The sequence below is a fragment of the Chaetodon trifascialis genome, chromosome 16, assembly GCF_039877785.1.
Source record: "Chaetodon trifascialis isolate fChaTrf1 chromosome 16, fChaTrf1.hap1, whole genome shotgun sequence".
Lineage (NCBI taxonomy): Eukaryota > Metazoa > Chordata > Actinopteri > Chaetodontiformes > Chaetodontidae > Chaetodon > Chaetodon trifascialis.
The window spans coordinates 24931819-24952479 of NC_092071.1; the positions used below are offsets into that span (position 1 = coordinate 24931819).

General features: G+C 42.1%; 1 protein-coding gene across 2 annotated transcripts; it reads left to right on the top strand.

Annotated features, from left to right (window-relative positions):
* The first annotated feature begins 470 nt into the window (after window positions 1-470).
* On the top strand, window positions 471-18394 carry nova1 (NOVA alternative splicing regulator 1). Of its 2 annotated transcripts, none has more exons than XM_070982844.1 (4): window positions 471-1231; window positions 8317-8460; window positions 15085-15251; window positions 15623-18201. In XM_070982844.1, the coding sequence occupies exons 1-4, from the start codon at window positions 1057-1059 to the stop codon at window positions 16640-16642; spliced, it is 1506 nt and encodes a 501-aa protein (XP_070838945.1). In that variant the 5' UTR covers window positions 471-1056; the 3' UTR covers window positions 16643-18201. The 2 variants fall into 2 exon arrangements, with proteins under 2 accessions (XP_070838945.1, XP_070838946.1); XM_070982845.1 differs by lacking the exon at window positions 471-1231 and adding an exon at window positions 5411-5806 and having other exon boundaries at window positions 15623-18394.
* Window positions 18395-20661: the final 2267 nt, after the last annotated feature.

A 20661-nucleotide genomic window follows, 5' to 3' on the forward strand; every position in this document is an offset into this window, starting at 1 on the left:
TTTTTGTTGTTTTTGGGGTATTTATTGTCTGTGTTGTTTCTGCAGTCGTCCTTTGTGAAGATAAGTTCATATTGAATTTCAGAATGTTACTTTTAACAAGTCAACACATGCTAACAGAGTGGGACATGACTAGAGAATTCCAGAATTACACTTAGTGGAACAAGTTCATCATTTACATAGATTTTAATGCTGAACCTGAGATAATAATATTACATAATACCAAAAGGCCCACTGCTGTTATCAATTTAACTGATGTGTTCTACTTTGAGGTTCAGAAGAAGTAAAAGAAAAGCCAAATTAGAAAAGCAATGTAAGAAACATTTAGGTGGTCAAATCGTTCCAACTGTTTTCATACAGATAAAAGCTGTGGTTTCACTGGAGAGAGCGGCTTCACATCAGGTGGATCTGGCCTCGTCTTTCGGCCGGTCAGTGGCACTGTAGTCCTCTCTAGGCTCTCAAACTCTATTTCTCTCCTCTTGCACTACAACGGCAACAATAACAGCTGCACTTATCACACCGAGGACTTAACAGAGGAACAAGACGTGAAGATGACTTAAGAAAGCTGCGTTCCAGCGCCTTGCTTCTCCGAAGCTGTTGCACTTATTTTAATGGCTGAGCGGCTCTCGGACTATGGTGCAGCTATATTTTCAGGCGTGGGGTTGTTTTGCGCGTCAACAATTAGGTGCATGCTTTTGGAGCGACGGTGGGCGCGTTAAATGAGCGCATTTCACTCAATGGGATTTTTATATTTAGCTCAGTAGGGGAGGACGAGTGGCAGGGCAGCGGTAAGAGGAGACACTGATCCCGGTGTTGTCTGACATTGTGATCCCTTTGAGGCCGTTTCGAGCCCCCGAAACTTGTCATTCATATCGCGGCGCGCGTTATCAGGCTATGTGGCAGTGAGGACACAGTGTGTGTGTGTGTGTGTGTGTGTGTGTGTGTGTGTGTGTGTGTGTGTGTGTGTGTGTGTAAGAGAGACAGACAGACAGACAGACAGACAGACAGACAGACAGAGGGGAAGTAGCGCAAATTTATCTACAGCGTCCGGGGAAAAAGATGATGATGGCTGGTGGTGGCGGAGCAGCCGTGGACCATAACGGGATATACTCAAATCCTAACCTCCACAGCCTACAACCGCCCCTCATGGAGCCTGATAACCCGGACTCCCGCAAACGACCGCTGGAAACTCCGGCGGAGGAAGCCGGCTGTACCAAGCGCACCAACATCGGAGGTAAGAGAGATACACATGAAGAAGCGGCTCATCCACCGTTTCACCTCCACATGAAGTCAAATCTGTTGTTGTAGAAGCCGTAACGTGCGCCTTTGGAAGCTTAGCCACCAAACGCTGCCTTCAGTATCACCACACTGCATTCAAAGAAACTACATGCGGTACAAAAGCAGGTTTGGACTGCATAATGCTCAAAAACCTGCAGCACCTGTGCATTTGACACTTTGAAACACAGACTGTGTTTATGGTGCCAAAGCTGTAACTCCATAACCTGCACATCCCAGCAGGGAGAGCAGGCAGCCTGACTCAGTGGCCTCCTCAGCTCAGGTCAGGTTTTAATTTCAACCCAGTAGCCTCTCTGCTCCACATCTGTAGATATTCTATGAAGTCTGCCAGTCAGTGGAGAAGTGATTGTCAGTGTGTACAGGGTTGCTTTAATATTCCGAAGGAGAAGTATTCACAATAACCCCCTGTTTATCAATGTGTATCTGTGGTGTTGTGGGTGTTGTCTGAGACAGGGATTCCCCAATGCTTCCTTGTGCACAGGCAAAGGATAAATGATCATTTTTCTTTAGTAACAATATAAGGAGGCCTATGTTGAAAGAGAACATGGGTAGACAGAGAGAACATGATTCTTACAGTGCTTTCATCCTGCCAATCAATATTAAAGTAAAACATCTTGCTGGGGCTTTAGTGATTCCTGGACCCTACTGTTTGGGAACGACTCACCCCTTGTACAGTACAAATATGTCTCCCTCTGAAACAGTATCCAATAGCTTTATAATACTTTAATGGTCTAATAACCCTGAAGGCAAGGTGGGTGGTGGCTGTTCAACCTGAAATGGAAGTACACTTTGATCCTGGACAGTTCAGTGTTGATTTGTGAACACTGACAAATGGATAAGAAATAACAGATCTGGTGTGATATAAGATGAAGTTTGTGGATTTAGTTTCCTACGACATTTTAATGGAATACTTTCTAAGTTTTTATGTAGATATGTTGAGGTGAGCTAAGCAGGACAGCCAGCTGGTGAAAATCATACAACCTTCTATAACTAGTAGAGTGCTCACACATTACCTGGGCTAGATTCCTATCAAAGTTGAGTTATTTTTAGTTTGCAGAGTGAGTCAAATCTCAGCATCTGTTTGGTATTTTTGTCTGTCTTGATGTTTTCCATATCAGCTTTTATACTGTTTGAACAGTTAAAACACTGTTTAGTGGACAAATTTCAATTCTGAAATACTAAAATGCAAATGATAAACAACCAGAGTTGAGTGGTCTAGATGTTTTTGGGGAAAAGTGGTTGGCTCCTTCTATCCCTGCATGAAAGTCTAAACTTTCACATTTAAACTGAAGGATAATAAATGGTAAATGGACTGTATTTAACAAGTTGTATGTTACAAGCACATTACAGAAAATCTGGGAGTAGTGAGACTATTGAGATGTGGGGAAGAAACTACAGAAACACTGCAGCATAATTTTTAGCAAACTGATCGTTATTTCTGTTTTCTGGAAGGAAAATAGTGGTGGCCAATATAGAATCAACAAGAGCTATGCTTTATTATTCATCAGGAAGATGTCGGAGTGCTGCAGTGAGGATGACAGCTGATTCATTATGCCAACTACTGTACATCTTATTTCATCTTGTGATTGTTATGGTCTGCAGCTCACAGGGACTTGCCACTTTTTCAAGAACTTAATGTTAATGAGACGTCCGTGGAGAACAGGCAGTTTCTTCACCATATGTTGCTAAAATTTGCTTTGTCGTCTCCATATCCCAGACACCCTGCCATTCGATGGTAGCAGCATTATATGCTGTTTCTAACAGTATGAGTGTGTCTTTACTGCACCCCACTGCACCTCAGAAATGGAATTTCAGCAAGGCACATAAGGACAGACAGTATTTTAGTGCAGATCCAGCCCTCATATGCATTAGCACCCTGAAAATCACTGTATAACAGACGTCACATGGTGTTCCTGCTTTTTGGAGAGTTTTCATCATTCAGCTATAGCACAGAGACTTCACCATAATCCTTTCATTTAGGAACCAGGTAATATGAATGACAAGACAACATGAAATGTATCTCTACATTGTATAAAAATTAATTAATAAAAATACATAATGCATCTATGGTCTATAACAGTATTACACACCACTTTACCAGCCTGACTCCATGTTCTTTTATTGCATGTCACAGACTCACAATACTTCTAGAATCTAGATACACAATCCCCTTTGCAAGCATTTTGCGTGTGTGTGGGTGTGTGTGCTCGCGCGCTCAAGAGTGACATTTAGTTTGTGTACTTTAATGCTGAATATTGAAAAGTAAATGAAACTGCTGCCTTCTCTGTAAAATCTCAGTGCTGTAAAGGCTATACATACTAAGCCCATGCTAACTTGGGCTAAACTGACTTAAGAACCACTGGTACTAAAAGAAATTCCCTCCAAAATCACTGTAAATGTACTAATTACATTTTAATCTAAAATTAATTAAACATGTTACAAGTTAGCTTTGATTGTCTCTAAGGTGATAGCAAATGCAACAGCACGCCAAAATTAGATTTACAGAGGTGAAATGGCAGCTAACCCGCTGGTCGTTTTGGTAAGTATCCAATTTGAAAACAAAAAAGTACATCTTTGAGGCTGATTTGGAGCACACTATCACAGGCTGCATTCAGGAACAGAAGCTCCACTTATATGTTCACATGAAATGCACTTTTACACCACTTGTAATGACTACTACACAAACAGATCTTTTATAAATATCTTGTCACTCTGTGCTTCATGTAATATGTTTTAGCATCACCTCCCATTTCATGTTATCTGCATGCATTATGTGTAACATTGCTACTTCACAGTCCATCTGGCTGTAGGGGTAGACAGCCTGATAATCCTCAGCCATCCCTGTAATCACCAACCCCTTGACTATGTCTGATATTGATCACGTTATTTCTGCCGAACTGATCATTAACATGACTGGCAGTTACAACAAAGAGAAGAAAGCCTGTGCTCTTTCAAAGCTGAGCCCCTCATGCATTAATAGCTGTGGACACAGAATGAGGAAAATTACTCCTCTTTTATCAGTATTGCCCTTCTCTCCTCAAAATGAACATCTTTCATTCATTTCTCTTTCTAATTACTCATTCTCTGAGCCCATGTTGCTGGCAAGCATGTGCCCCCAAAAGGTTGTGTGACTGAGGGATTAGGTATGATCTCGTAATGTTACTAATGGAAAGGTTGGCACAGGAATGTGAGCTGTATTTTTTTTTTTTTGGTGGGAAGGACACAGGTGCCCTTGCAGAGCGATGTGACGTGAGCGGAGTGTGAATTTGCCAGGTGGCAGTGAAAGAGAGAACGAGAGAGAGCGATAGAAATGAAGACAGAGCAAAGCGGAGAGAAAAGGGGAGATAGATAGACTGGGAGAGGGAGTGGAGTCTACAGGGAGGCTGTGTCTATATACTAGAGCATTTCTCAGTGAATGAGACTGGTAGAATTTTCTGGAAAGATACGTTCCAAAACCAGATGGGCCACAATGTCAGGGTTTGATTTGTGGATGAAACTAATCAGCAGCCAGGAAAAAAGTTCCTTTTTAACAGGTTCCCTAGAAAGCACTATTAAGTGAAGCTGGACCATCCATGTCCACACACAGACACTTACCCACAAGCACGTTGCAGTTTTTACACACATTAAGTCACCTAAGATACCGCTCAGTGTAAGATTTATAGGCGTAGTGATTGGCTTCATCACCCCCCTCCACCATTCTGCGGCACTGCCATTTGCAATGGTTGATGAGCCCCTCCGCCCTCTCAAACATGGCCGTCTAAGGGATTGGGGGTGGGGGAAATGAGGAAAGGAGGGTGGGTGGCGTAAGGCACGCTGTCTCAGATCACTCCTCCTTCGCCTCCCTCATCATCTGCTTATGTTATCCATACGCCTCTTCAGCCACTGTTGAAGGTCACTCTACATGCTTCCCCATTCAACACTGAAGCCCGCTCCTCCAGCCACTTCACCTTTGTCACTTTGCACTAAAAAAAAGTGAGTGAATGGGCTGCCATACTTTATAGTGCTGCGTCAAAAGAGGCGGAGTAGGGGAGAAAATTCAATTTTTTGGGACCAGCATTGGGGGTGGGGACATGACGTGTTGGAGGGAGGACGCTACCCATTGGCCGAGCGAGGTGTCAGTCCTGCGTGCTGCTGCAGACGGACAGGCCACTCGATGAATATGGATGAGAGCAGTGAAAAGGGTGATGCGGCAGGGAAGACCCCCCCCTTCAAACCGATGCAGGCTTGAACAATGCGTGCCGTCTTTCACTGAAAACACTGAGAGCCTGCATTAGCATTTTCTCAGACAATTGAGGCTCTGGTCAGCTGCAGGCATGGCTCGGATGCTGCGGTGAAATCTCTTTTTCTGCACCCACTGATGAATTACACCTCGTGAAAAAGTCGACTGGCTGCATTCCTCAACACTACCATTGCACCTATGCCTAGGCTAATGTTAAGATCCCCTTTAGAGATTGTGCCCTGGCATTGATGGCGATCTGACAGAGGACTTGAGAAGCAGCAGATCTCAGAATGGGTAAGCCTTAAACTCTTTTTGTCTGACTTGTTGAATTTATCCATCATGCTAGACTACATGCAATTTCATACACCTAAATCTCATTTGGCTATTATTACACAGTTTTGTTCCATCGTCCTTGCTGCCTGTCAGCAGCAGGTTAGTCCATTGAAATGCAGAATGGGTACTTGGATGGGTAGTGAGAAGGAGGGAGGACGGTCACAAGGCATTTCCTCCTGACCCACCCCCCTTGAGTGACTTAACTAAACACATTTGGCTCAGCGTCTGTGTCTCTCCTCCAAGCCATCCTTCCTCCCAGTATTGGAAGCAGGGGTTTGAACTAACACCCCACTGGCTCAGCTTCCCAATGTGCCCCACTGCTCCCGTTCCCTGGCGGATTGCAGCAACAGATTGCCATGTTTACTCTACCACATGATGCCATTAAAACCTGTTACTGTGATCTCAGACGCTAGGACAGAATTAATTATTGACTAATGACAGCAAACGTGGCCGTGAGGGCGATGGAGGGAATCTTAGTGGCTTCCTCCCCTGCTGGGTTTACTCTGGTTGAAGATGAGCAGAAAGTTACGCAGTGGGTTTTGGCTTGCCTATCAACAACAGGTCTTTGGATGTTTGCAGTCAGCATCATTCAGTTGAAATTCTTTCTGTAGCTACGATATCAGATATCTTGTGAGAAGAGTGAAGGCTCAACAGCTTTAAGGTGACTGTGTCAGACATGCATGATCTTTATTTTTCCACCAAGGTCATTTTATTGTTATTCGTTGTGAGAAAAACAGAGAGCTGACTGCAATATATCATGAAAATCTCCAGATCAGACAATGGCCAGAGATGAACTCAGCTCGTTATGTGTTGTCTGTGTAAAGCTTTATCTCCTGTTCCTTTTTTAGGGTGTTCTCAGAAAAATGACAGATTGACCAGCACCTGACATATTTACTAGCTTTCGATGTTGGTGTCATTGTCTGTATATTTGTCAGAGCTATTGGTTATGGGCACAAAAACAAGCCTGTGTCTGAATGGAACATGAGGGGCATATTAATGCAATAAGAGAGTAGCTAACATCTAGGCTGTGAAATTCCTTAATGTCACAGTGCCATGTTCATTCACATTTGAGTCTAATGAGAGCATTACTGAGGCAACAGGTTGGTCTTAGTGCAGGGTGGTCCACCTCTATCCATCCATCTTTCCTCACCAACATGCCAGTCAAGCCCCCACATTCGATACCCTCCACAAAACATAGGATTCATGGTGACATGGTGATGAACCCTGTAGCTTTGGCATCCGCTATCGAACGTCATCATACTGCATCATACATACATAGGTATCAGATCGTTCTACAAAGATGGTCAGTGCCTTTTTACATCTCTGCCCGCTCGAGTGACGTCACCCTTGAGGCAGCTGAAAAGATATGAACATGACGTCATTGTATCGAGATCAGCATGCAGAAGGGATTATTTGTATCAGAGCGAAGAATGCACCTGTGTCAAGTGTTTACCATGATGTCATCGATATAATAGTTGGAATTCAGTGGGGAATCACAGCCACGCCACATCACTACAGTGTGATACTTTTGATCTGTTGTTGGCAGATTCTGTAATTATCTTCGGGTCCACGCTCAGTATGTGGTTGATTGCTTTTTAGTAGATTAGCACACTCGATGTGATCAAGGTTTTCTTGGACAGACACCTTGATGCTGATTAATTCTTAATTACCATTGTAGGAAAAAGAATTTTCACAATTGAAGAGGAGAAACATGTTTTGCTGCAAATTCTTCAAACTGACATGCAGTCAATAACTGACTGCTACAAGCCACTGTAAGCCACAGAAGCCCCTTCCAAAATGGAGGAGATTTAGACCATCTTGGCAGTATAGCCTTTGAACAAATCTGTGGGATTGGTTCCCATATGTTCCTCTCACGTCTGTTAATTAAGAAGGATCACTCTGTAGTGGCATTCATGAACTGCATTGATAATGATTTTGTGTGTTTGCATTTAGTCCTCTGTGTGTACCTCTGTGTGTAACTTTCTTTCTCAGAAAATAAAGGCTGCGTTTTGCATTCAGACTGAACTGCTAGTTCAACATTCTTTTTCTTCATATGTGAAAAGTGATTAGTAACACTGGACCTGGCTTTGCATTTAGTCAGAGGTGGCTAAAACTCCTTGAAAACAGTTAAAATTAGACCTCTGCAAAGTGGAAAGGAGGTCATCAGTTACTCTACAAGAAATCTGGGACAGGACACAGAGCATGTCACCAATCTGATAAAATGTGAATGCATTCAAAACTACAAGAGCTCAAATGGCAAAAAATACCTTACCTCCATCAGAGGAGTACAGACACAAGATTACGTGATTGCCTTTCCCCCTATTTCCCCCTATATGTCACAGCTTTGTATTCCCATTGCAAAGTTTGCTTGTTCAGAGTATTGGGGATTGGGTACCAGTGGTGTATATGATGATGTGCAGAGCTTTTTTATGAGATGTGAACTTATCCCACTTTGTGTGTCTCTCCCCCAGAGGAGGGTGAGTACTTCCTGAAGGTGCTGATCCCCAGCTATGCAGCCGGCTCTATAATTGGCAAGGGCGGCCAGACCATCGTACAACTGCAGAAAGAGACGGGTGCCACCATTAAGCTGTCCAAATCCAAAGACTTCTACCCAGGTAAGAATGGACACTCAGTAATTAAAATCGATGAGCATAAAGGCTTACATATATGAGGAGTTGTCTGACTCATTACCCAGCTGAAGGAATGATGCTTTGGTGCAAGAGATCATTTGATATCCTCTTTGTTTGGCTTCCTATGAGTAATTGCTGTCCATTTTAATCACACACCAATCGTAAACACTTGATTTTTATCCTTATGTCCTTGAGGGACTAAACATGCATGTAGATGTTAAAGATCTCAGATGCAGCATTCAAGTCTGCAGGCAATTTCAGCTTCAGTTAAGATGCTTTAGCTAGCAGGGTGCAGTTTTTTTTTGTTGTTTTTTTTTTAAGAGTATTTATGGTTTTGTGTCCATGCATTGCGAGAATTGTCTCACTTGTCTGGAAAAATTGCTTGAGTCTGCCGTTTTAACCGCCTTGCAAATATGAGCACAAATTCTGTGATGCAGATAATGCATAGCGTACATAGAAGGTTTTAATTGTGCTGGATACTCTTACTCAAAAATGGCAACAGGAGAAGGACGCTTGTGCAACTCGGTGACCCTTATCATATGGAGGTCAAAGCTGAACCTCCAAATACAAATGCCTGAGTCGTAGAGGAGTCTGGTTGTTTGTCCTTCATGTCTCAGAGGAGGGTTTAACCTGCTGAAAATAAACAGGTGCTGAATGTCTCGCTGCTTATTAGGTCCAGATGTTTTCTGAGATTACTGCTGCAAACAAATAACCCCTGCGTAGTAGTGTGCTTTTTACTGTATATATATATATATATTTAGAGCATATTATTTCTGAGTTCTTTAGCAAATTGGGAGCAGTGCATCTGACCAATGAAATATGAGTAGCACAAAATACTGTATGCATGTGAGAAATGCTACAGATGTACCCAGTATCATGCCAAAGGGTGTAATACACCCACCAGTCTGCACCAGTCCACCTTGTCTGTGTCACAGTTTTGTGTTACCTAGGCATGAAAACTCTTTCTCATTCCATGGGCAAGTTATCAATAATAAATGTGCAACGACGAGTTACACTTTCAAAATAAAGCTTGCTGAGAAACATTTTAGTTGACGGTTCTATTTTGGTTTGCTTTAGGCACCAAAACTACTTGGTTATGTTTACGATAATATCGTGGCTTTGCTTAAAATAACTACTTCCTTAAAATAATCACTGACTATTGGATTCAAAGAGGAACAGAATCCTGGTTTCCTGGTACTGTGCCTTCATATACGCGTGTTTTTATCGTGTGTAGGCGGGGCAAACTTTCACACTGACACTATCCTCTAGTGGATCAGCAGGCCTATTACATGCTTTGGCAGGAGGCTGGGCTGGACAGTCAGTCTTGTGATTGCCTAAAGCAACTACCACTATGAAGTAGCAAAGACAGAGAAAGATTGTTCCCCAGAACTCAATTTTCCATCTACCTTCTTTATTAAAGGTGTCCTGTGACCACTGCAATTTCATCTGAAAAAGAGTCTATATTATGTAGAGCACAAAATATTACACTCCAGAATAACACACAACATGGTTTGAGTTTGACCTGTTCTGTTGGGAGTTGCATGTGATATAGTGGCCTGACTGGGGAGAACTGACTGTACTTTTTCTCGCACCGTGTTCCTGTTTGCAATGATGAAAGGACGTGTGCTCAGAAGGCTTAAAATTCTGTACACACAAGGGCCAGCTATGTTTAAGGGAATAAATTAAGGCTGCTTCATTGGAATAGGAACAAATGAAAGGAGTGATATGTATCTTCATTTCTCTCTTTGGATTGTTGATGTGTTCATAGGCCACCACCTGCTCTGCCCATCCCCCTACTCATTATCGTGATGAGTGAGAAGAGGAGTTCAGGGAGAGGGTGCTGGCAAGAATTTGATTGGATGGTTGTTGTGGCCCACACAAGTAAAATGAAGCGACTGCTACTGTACACTCCACAATAGCTAAGAGTGCCATTTTCTGAGAAGTCAGTAGAGGCTAAACTTTTAAAAAACTAGTTATAATGAGTATGGGCTACCTGGTGAAGTTTGTAACAGCAACATGTAAATGCTTTTTATATAAAACCCTTTCCTGAACTGTGGTGGCAAGCATTTCTGCATGTCAAACTTATCAGCTGCATGTGGTTTGCCTTCTTTCATTGTTGAATCAGTTGTGATTTGGGCTAATATTGCATGCTTATGCCATAACACACAGTTCATGCCCTCATCTCTCATGCTGTGGCATCCTGAGCACACTCCAACTACAGCATGATAGCACACTAGAGAAATCAAGGGACAATAACCGATGCAGCCATTTTCTTCTGCAATCCTCTGTGATAGCTCAGTCTAAGACTCCCACCCACCTCACATCTCCCATTTGTCAGTGTAAGACATGAGACCATGAATTCAGAGGTCCTGATGGGAACTGTGGAACTGGGCCCTGCTGCCCTGCTATGGTGGACTGAGATGAATGATCACAGATAGTGAAGGGTGTGGATGATGCATGATTGTATGTGAGCGAAGGGACAGGGGGCCGGGCCAGAAATAGCCTGTTTCATTCTCTCTCTATGGACATGACCCCTCTCCCAGCTGTACACAAGCTGCTCCAACACACGCCAAGTTTCCTCTTTCCTCCTCCCCACGCACTGTTTCTTTCAGCTTTGGTTCCTGGTAGTTGGGAGAATTCAGGCCAGATATGATGACATCATACTTCTCTGAAAATTGTCTTTGCATGTTTGCCTCCTAATACATTGGCACTAACTGTTTTTGTTTTTATTATTTGGTTTGAACTCACTTGAACTGTAGCATGGATTACTCAAGTCCCCATAACACGCTATGCATTCAGCCACTCATACTGTGCATTCAGCACACACACATGCACGCACGCACGCACGCACGCACGCACGCACGCACGCACGCACCTACTCACACCTACTTACACACATCTGCATATTTAAGCAGCTGCAGAGAGAGCCGTGGGAGTTCACGATTGAAACAAAACTTCAAACCCTTTGCTATGTGCTGCTGGCCCCCTGCCAAGTACATGTATTGAGTTACTTTGTTCAACACGAACAGATGAGGCTGTTGTGATGTCATAGAAACACTTGTATATGTTTTCCATTATTTGATCATAAAATATTAATCACAATGTGTGATTTCATACTGGAAACACCACTATGTCATGGAGTATAAGGTCTCCTTCAAAAACATGCAGACTAACAAACTGCAGCAAGTTTCCACTTTTTCAACTATGTATGTGTGTGTGTGTGTGTGTGTGTGTGTGTGTGTGTGTGTGTGTGTGTGTGTGTGTGTATGTATATATATATATACACATATATATGCACATACACACACACACACACACACACACACACACACACACACACACACACACACACACACGTATGTATGTATGTATGTATGTATGTATATATAAAGATGATGTGTAACATCCAACAATTGCAGTCTTTAAAGTTCTGATCAAAGTCGTAGCCTTTGTGGCAGTGTTCCTTCTAAGAGTAAAATCTCTTGTGTATTTTGACGTGACACAGACCTCAGATCTGACAGTATTGTAGTCCTAAATGATGCTTTTATTCCAAAAGGTCCCGCAGTATCCTTTGTCTGCCTACATTTACAATTTACCGGTAGTTTGGGATTTGCTTTTTTTTGCCTCTTCCTCCCTCTTGTTCTCCTTTTTCTTATCTAAGTAAACGGGGCGCTGATCGCTGGATTGTGCAGACCCACAGTTCTCCTGTTCCTGTACTCCCCATGTTATGTGTCATTGTTCTTTTCATGTTTCTTGGACGGGATGTAACTGAAATGAAATTTTCCCTCCGGGGGACTAATAAAGGCTTTCTGAATCTGAATCTAAGCATTACTCGTCTGTCTTACAGATTATTAGGATCAGTTACATGAAGCAAACCAGTCTGTAATTTAATGGCTTATTTTTGTGTATTAAATGCCAGAAAACGTGTATGATTTGCATCATGTATTTACTGTCTTTTTCAAAGATTGGAATTGTTTGGAACTTCTGGTCAGGGTGTGATGTAATGTCAAAGTTGTCAAGGAGACTATTTCTGATTTACTGGATATAAATGGTATGCTTCAAAAGATCCCCACATTTTAGTGTTTACATTTGAGAAAAGCATGCCATATGGCAACAACGTGACATGATGAATATATTCAGCTCTGGGATTCCAACAAAAATATTTCAGCTCAATTTATATTGTGACAATTACTTTTAAAATCTGCTGATGTGATGACAAGTATTGAGACTTTCTTACTTCAGGATCAAGATAGAAGACTCGAGAGTCGTTGCTCTCAGGGGAACGCCGAGGGCTGAGATGTGTGCTCTCAGGGGCACTGACAGATTTCTCTCCCGTCCTGCCACCACAGCACAAGCTAACTCTTACTGCAATTCAAACTCCAGAAGGTTTTATTATGAAAATTGTCACCCTCAAAGAGAGACAAAGCAAATGGCTGATGGAAGCAATTTAGGAAGTGATACAGGTGGAGAATAAGAAATAATATTTAAATTTAGTTTTGTGTCCTCTTTATGGTTTCTCATCTGAGACAAAAGTTGATTGAGTGGTCTGGAAACAGCAGCGCCACTCCTTTAAGACCTTCCTGGATGTGTATATTTTAAGTAGAGAGGTTGCTGAACCAAGCAAAATAGATTGGCCTCCTCACCCAGCCATGAATGTTGGAAAAGTGAAATAAAAGCAGTGATTACACCAGGCAATATGTCCCCTAAGGATGTGTTGCATCACTCAAGATGACCTAGTTCATACCCCAATGCAACAAATTATTTGTTGCATTGGGGTAGGGCAAGCAAAGAGATTGCTTTGTCTACATAAATTCCAATAAGTCAGACTAAGGTGAAATCACAGTCTGCAAGGCCCAGTTTTTATGTTTTTGCACACATTAGTTCTAACCTCCTCATATTTTAGATTTTGTGCCTGTATCCTGGCTGCATATACACGACCATTTTACACACACGCACACGCACATGCACACGCACGCGCACGCGTTAATATCCTTTCATCATTTCCTCCAGCATATTCACCATTTATAGAAACCATGGGAAAAAACAGGAAATAGGCTTGATAGGAACTAACACTGTTTATCTTGTCTGATTAATTTAATTTCAAATAGACCTGCATTTTGGATATTTTTAAAAATGTTCACTGCAGCCAATGCCTTGAAAGCTTTGAGCATGTGATTAATATAATGAATTGTATCTTTTATAACTTGAAATGTTACAAATAATATTTTATGATGAACTCATGTGCTGACATAAAGGTCTACAACAGGTCAAGTGTCTGTACACACAAGCTTCTGTCTGTCACTTTGTCATGTCAAGAATCACAGGCAGGTGCAGCACAATAATGCCAAGCTGTGCCCACTGTTTCTGTCCGAGGCGCCATGAGATTTCCTTTATAGTGTTCTTGTTTGTCTTTCAGTAGGATTTGTATTTTGGTTTATTTTGATAATTTTTAGTAAAAATTAGGTAACAGTCAGAAAAAGGGTCAAACGAGCAGGACCTGTAACAGTTGTATTTAATCTTCTGTGTGCATTATGTACAACATAGGACTTTTTGTTTTTTCTGTTATCAACTACCTAAACAGGAAACTAGGGAAATTAGGTCATTTGCAAGTTAGCTGCCTTTTCCCCATTTTGACAAATGAGAGTTTCCTAGTGCTTTTTCCTGACATGCTTGGACTGACCTATTGATTGCTTAAATCCATTATTAGAAATGTCTATGGCAGAAAGCCAATCAGGTCTGACTTTGACTAATTTCCCTGGATTCATTGTGGCACTTTCTGAGTGCTGATAAATGGCCAGGAGGACAGATGTGTGCCACCCAATCTTGTAATTTGAGATTCAGTTGAATTAGAAATGGAAATGGCAATGATGAAGTAGAGCAGTGCTTCTCAGACATAAGATCACCTCATCAGCTGGTCTTTCCCATTTACACATTTCACTCTATCAGTGAGGAGAATGTGCCACTTTAGCCTCACTAAAATATTTTACTAAGTCAGATTTATGCCGTTTCCTAAGTCATCTAAGAAAACTGGGAGACATTTCATTTTCACTTCAGTCAAACAGTAAAATGTTCAAGAGTGCAAGGCAGAAAGGTTAATACAAAAGGGAGGGTGTTTTAAAATTGTGCAAGCAAGTATAAAGGACTCGCTGTTGCATCACCTGTTTCCACGGCTCAGCCCCTTTACCATGGCAACGGAATGCCAGTTGGGTCGTCAATGTGGGTGTAGAAAGAAGCAGAGAGGAGGAACAAGTGTGTATTTAGTTGATTAGAGCTGCAAGGCAAGGACAGGCTCAGTGTTACAGCACTGAAAGAGTTACATCATTGAAAAGGAATCCTTCTCCCCCCGTGGCTTGCTAACCAAGCACGGTTCTTTCTTTCAGCTGTTCCTCTCTTGATTGTGTAAATGGAGGAAGTGAGGAATAGCTTGGTAATTTGGTCTCTTTGTGAAATGTCAAAGAACATTTTTCATTGCTAAGACATCTTAATGCAAATGTAGATTTTTGTCCAGCCCCTCGCAAATCCCTCAAAACTGCACGCCATATACCCACTCAGAGCACATTATGGTAACTAGTCACTTTTGTTTGTCCTCTTCCTCCTCTCTCATCACAGGAACAACAGAACGCGTCTGTCTGATACAGGGTACAGTTGAAGCCCTCAATGGTGTCCACAACTTCATTGCAGAGAAGGTCCGCGAGATGCCCCAGAGTGCCCAGAAACCTGAACCAGTTAGCATACTGCAGCCACAGACCACCGTCAACCCTGACCGCGTCAAACAGGTGAGATACTGTACTATCAATAGGGTCATGAGGGTGTGTGGTCTGTATGTGGAAGGAACAGTTCACTTCCAGGACACCTCGTTTATTAGTCGTCAGTCTTACTTGTTCTTGGGCCGTGACCCACAGTCTGGTAGGGTCAGGAAAATGTGAGGGTATGTGGTTATTTTTACCTACAGTCTTTCATAGCTAGATAGAGCCGTGTGGCAGCTGCAGCCTAAACCCCTGGGATTAACAAATTGCTGAGTAAAGTGGGGCCTGGTGTAGTACTCTGACTCAGTGAGAGATATCCCTCTGTCTGTCAGCCATTTATGCTGTTAAATCTCTCCCTTTTTACCTTTTATTGCTCCTTCAATCTTTCTATTTCTCAACAGGCCAAACTGATCGTGCCCAATAGCACAGCTGGGTTGATCATTGGCAAAGGTGGAGCCACAGTGAAGGCAGTGATGGAGCAGTCAGGCGCTTGGGTGCAGCTCTCCCAGAAGCCAGAGGGCATCAACCTGCAGGAGCGAGTGGTAACCATCAGTGGGGAGCCTGAACAGAACCGTAAGGCTGTGGAAATCATAGTACAGAAGATCCAGGAGGATCCTCAGAGCAGCAGCTGCCTCAACATCAGCTATTCCAATGTCTCTGGTCCAGTGGCCAACTCCAACCCCACTGGCTCCCCCTATGCTAATACGGCCGAGGTGTTGCCTAATGCAGCTGCAGCTGCTGCCACTGCCTCCAGCCTTCTGGGCCAGGCTGGCTTGACGGGAATGGGCGCCTTCCCTGCCGCTATGTCCAGCTTCTCTGGCAATGATCTGCTGGCCATCACCTCAGCCCTCAACACACTGGCCAGCTATGGCTACAACACTAACACCTTGGGCCTGGGGCTCAACCCTGCAGCTGCTTCTGGGGTCCTTGCTGCAGTAGCTGCGAGTGCTAACCCGGCTGCTGCTGCTGCAGCTAACCTACTGGCCTCCTATGCCAGTGATGCCTCCAGCAGTGCTGGCCACCCTGCTACAGGCCTAGGGGGGTTCTCCCTGGGTTCTCTAGCAGCTGCTACAGGGGCTTCCAATGGTTACCTAAATGCTTCATCCCCACTGATGGCCTCCTCCCTACTGGCAACAGAGAAGCTGGCAGATGGGGCCAAGGACGTGGTTGAGATTGCTGTGCCCGAGAATCTGGTTGGTGCCATTTTGGGGAAAGGAGGGAAAACGCTGGTAGAGTACCAGGAGCTAACAGGAGCCCGCATCCAGATCTCCAAAAAGGGAGAGTTCATTCCTGGTACTCGGAACCGTAAAGTTACCATAACAGGGTCTCCAGCCGCTACACAAGCAGCGCAGTATCTGATCAGCCAGCGGATCACTTACGAGCAGGGCGTGCGCGCCACCAACCCACAAAAGGTGGGCTAAAAGGAAAAAGAAGAGGAAAGAAGGAAAGGATGAAGACAGAGATAGAAGGGAATTGAGAGGGTCACGATGAATAGAAAAAAGAAATGTCCAAATATCTGTTCAATATTTCAGTATCAAATGAGAGAATCACAAAGGAGGAGGTGGGGGAGACAACCAAGATAAGTGTATGTGATATGTGAATGTGTTTTTAGGACTGACGTCCTGATGTTTTTTAAAAGTTCGTGTCGAGTCCTTTTGACGATGGTGATCAGAGTAAGCTGAACTGGTCCACTGCCAAGCTGCAGATCCAAGGGTGAGGTCGCAGGGTTTCACCCTCCTCCAAAACCTCATAGCTGTTTTATTTTTCTGTTTCTGTTTGGGTTTTTTGGTTTTAATTTCAGTTGCAATCCTCAGCTCCCGGTGAGTTGAGTGAGTCAGATGAAGTTCCAGCCAGCTGATAAAGCTGTTTTAGAAACCTTGCTCTTTGTATACAATGCAGAAGGCATTGTTAACAGGGGAGAGGTTTTATGGCATGCACCTGAGGTCATCTCAGTCTATGGGGAAGCAATCTCAGTATAATTTCTTTAAAGAAATCATATCTGTGTTGACATATGTTGAATTCTGGCTCATATCATAATTGAAGTTTCTAAATTGGGGTATTTTATATTTTCATCCTTTATTTATTGACATGGTCTCATTCAAACACAAATGGATTATTTAAACCTGTGAATACAGGTTGATCTGAATGTAAAAACAATATTAGCCTATCGCTATTTTTTATTTACAGGGATCAAATATTGTGTTGCAGTGAAAGAAATGTATAACTCAAACCCAGTCTGAACTTCACTGTTGCTGTCTGCAAGTATAGTTCAGGGGTTAATAATCAATGTGAGAGGATAGAGGAGACACACAGGAATGTATAAATATATTTTACATGAACAAACATAGATAATGCTCCCACAAACCCACAAGCACTGAAACATATTTGCATATTCAGTCACAGCTACAAACACACAGAAATATGTTGTTCTTTAACTCGTTCTTGGTGCTATAGGATTAGGTTTATATCTCCTTTACCATGAAATCAGAATCTCTCCGGTGACTATCCTAAAAAAGACGATGTGTCGCCCAGCCATTAGTAGCCCATTGGATCTGACCCACCCTCTCACCTAATGAAAAAGGATTGATTTCAGCATTTCATGATGAATAGCAATCCACTCTTAATATTTATAGTGCATCATCCTTCTCAATGCAGGTCTTTTTTTTTTCTAAAAATTGGCCATACTCTTGATTTTTCCTGACAATATTTTTGCCTTCGTCACACATTTGTAACTCCCAAGAATTAATGTAAAGCTCAGACTACCTTGAAGCAGTGTCTAACCAGTTCAGCACTACAAAAGCATTTTCATAAGAAGAGCTGTATGAACCAATATCTGTGAACAAAGAAGCTATTGCCTTTATATTAAGGGTACCAAACAGTCAAGAGACACACACTAATGAAAGGGAAGTAGAATGACACTTGAAAAGAAGGTTTGGAGTCACTTTTTCTGTGAGCCATCCTTCCCAATTTGCATCAAGACAAAACAAAACAAAAAACAAAAAACAAAACAAAACAAAACAAAACAAAACAAAACAAAACAAAACAAAACAAAACAAAACAAAACAAACAAACAAAAAGATTCTGCAGTTCATCCAGGCAGCCTGTTATTGTTCCCAAAAAACGTTAACGCTCACTAACTTCGGGTGGAGCATGTAATAAAACATCATGAAATTTTTTGGCATCGCTGTCTTTTATGGGCAATTGTTTGTCTAATGCAGGGAGGTTAATTGTCTAGAGCATTTCTGAGCACTCGAAGATTACCTTGGCTTCCTTCTGTGCTGCTATCCATGGTGTTCATCCTGCGTACACTGGGTCTCTGAAGACTGCACTGTGAGACATTAAGAACACAATTTAAAGTGTGTCTGTCCCTGCTTGGATGTGAGTATATTTTAATGTGCACATCTTTGTCGCATACACAAGACCTACCAATACTGACACTAGGGATTTCTCCACAAGAGCATTTATACTCCAGCGTCTTGTGATGTTTCTGTTTACCAGTACCAATGCACTGCACTTAAATTAGCAGACATTTTATGATCACCAAACCATAAATTACTCCCACCTCATTTTCCTGCACTGTATTCTCCAGTCCACTTCCCTGCTCGAAAGACATCTTTCAAGTGTCCCCATCAACCCAAGCTCTATGATCAGCTTCCTGAATGCACGGCTGTGAGGGTTGGTGCTGAGTAGTGTCCAAGAAAATCAGAACCACTCCTGCTTTTTGGGAAATTTAATGAATAGCCTTTTCTCTTTTCATTTTCATAATTCATGTTTGAAAGTAAATGGATTTGAAAGTGTTTGAAACAACTCTTTATGCGTGGCAATTGCAAAAGTGAGCCTTTCTTGAGAACTGAAATCTTTCCTTTCACTATGTGTCTGGAAGGCCTAACAGTCATCCATAACTACAATCTGGCCACTAATGAAACCATAGCATAAGATAACCTTTTACTGCCCAAGATTTTAGCATATAAGAAGATACAAGCACAAAACAAGGGGATGTTTTATCAATGCAAACGGACTGCTTGACTGCAGAGAGCTCTTCTTCTGAACTCTCTGATCTATACATTGTGCCAAATACTATTTCTCTCTGCCCCTCATTAACTTTCCTCTTTCTCTCAACATTTTATTTCCCTGCATGTTGTTTCTCACCCTTCTGAGATTCCTCCTGTGTCCTAATCCCTGTCTATGCTTCTTCCTTCACTGTGCTCTCCCCCTCTTTCTCCTTCCTCCTGTCTTGTCTTCTCATGGGCGGTGTGTTGGGTGTGCTGCTGGTGGGAGTTATGCACTATAGGTCATGAGGGTATGAAAATATTTTCCTAGGCCATAGAGTTCACAAGGCTAAAATGCACAGAAAACACCTGCCTCCAAAACTGTGACACCCGCAAGACCAACCAGCAATGTTAGCTCAAAGTATCAAATTCCCTCTATAAGAAGAACAAGTAGGATTTCGAAAAGTTTAGACTATGAACTATGGCCTTTAAAGGGAAGAGAATGTATTGGTTTTTCTTCCAAAAGAAGGCAAATCTTGTTTGATTAAGTATTAATATGTTGGCTGAACAAACTTAGCTCAAGTTTCAGCCTCTAAACAAAGCATAGTAAGGACAGAATGCATAAGATAGCGAGAGTAAGGTGGGAACTTGTTCGTGACCTCAAGCCGAAACAATGACATCCTTTATGCATATCCTCTTATCTGAAAATGACTAGAATTCATTTCTGTGGAATACAATATGTCATGTCATATGATCTATATGTACTTTATTGTAGCTATTCTAGTTTGTAGTCCAAATGCAGTCCAGCGTTGTCAATACAATGTGAACTATGTTATATTTGTGTGGATGATGAGAGTGCCAACTAAGCCTGATTAAGATTAGCTTTGCGATTTGTTTGTGCATTATGATGACTCATCATCAACCGGTGGTGTCCATATTTCTGTCATTGATGATTTAGTTTGACAGTAAGAAAATGTAAAGAATATTGGAAGCAATATAGTAGCATGTTGTCCTGTTTTGTGTTTTATGTCTGTTGTATGAACCTTTGAAATTACTAAGATTTTGAATGAATAGGTTTACATGTACTTTTTGTAAGTTATGAAAATGCTGCTATTTGATAAGTAAACTATACAAAATATTTTAGTTCAAAAAGATGTCTGGTCTGTTGATTAGAAACATGCTCTAAAAGGCTAGAGCATAAAACGAGGTGTATAGAATACTATACAGTATTGGTAAGATAGTAAAAGTAATAATAGACTCCATAGTACAACCTGTGCCAAACTAGACCTCTGCAGCTTCTGAAATTATAGATGTGCGATCAAATGTTAGATATCAATAACTTGTTTAGAAGTGCTGATCAAGTGCCAATCAAACACTGTCTTTTAAGTTAAGAAAAGATAATCAAATACATTACTTAAGAAAACAAAGGACAAAGAACTTTTGTGAATTGT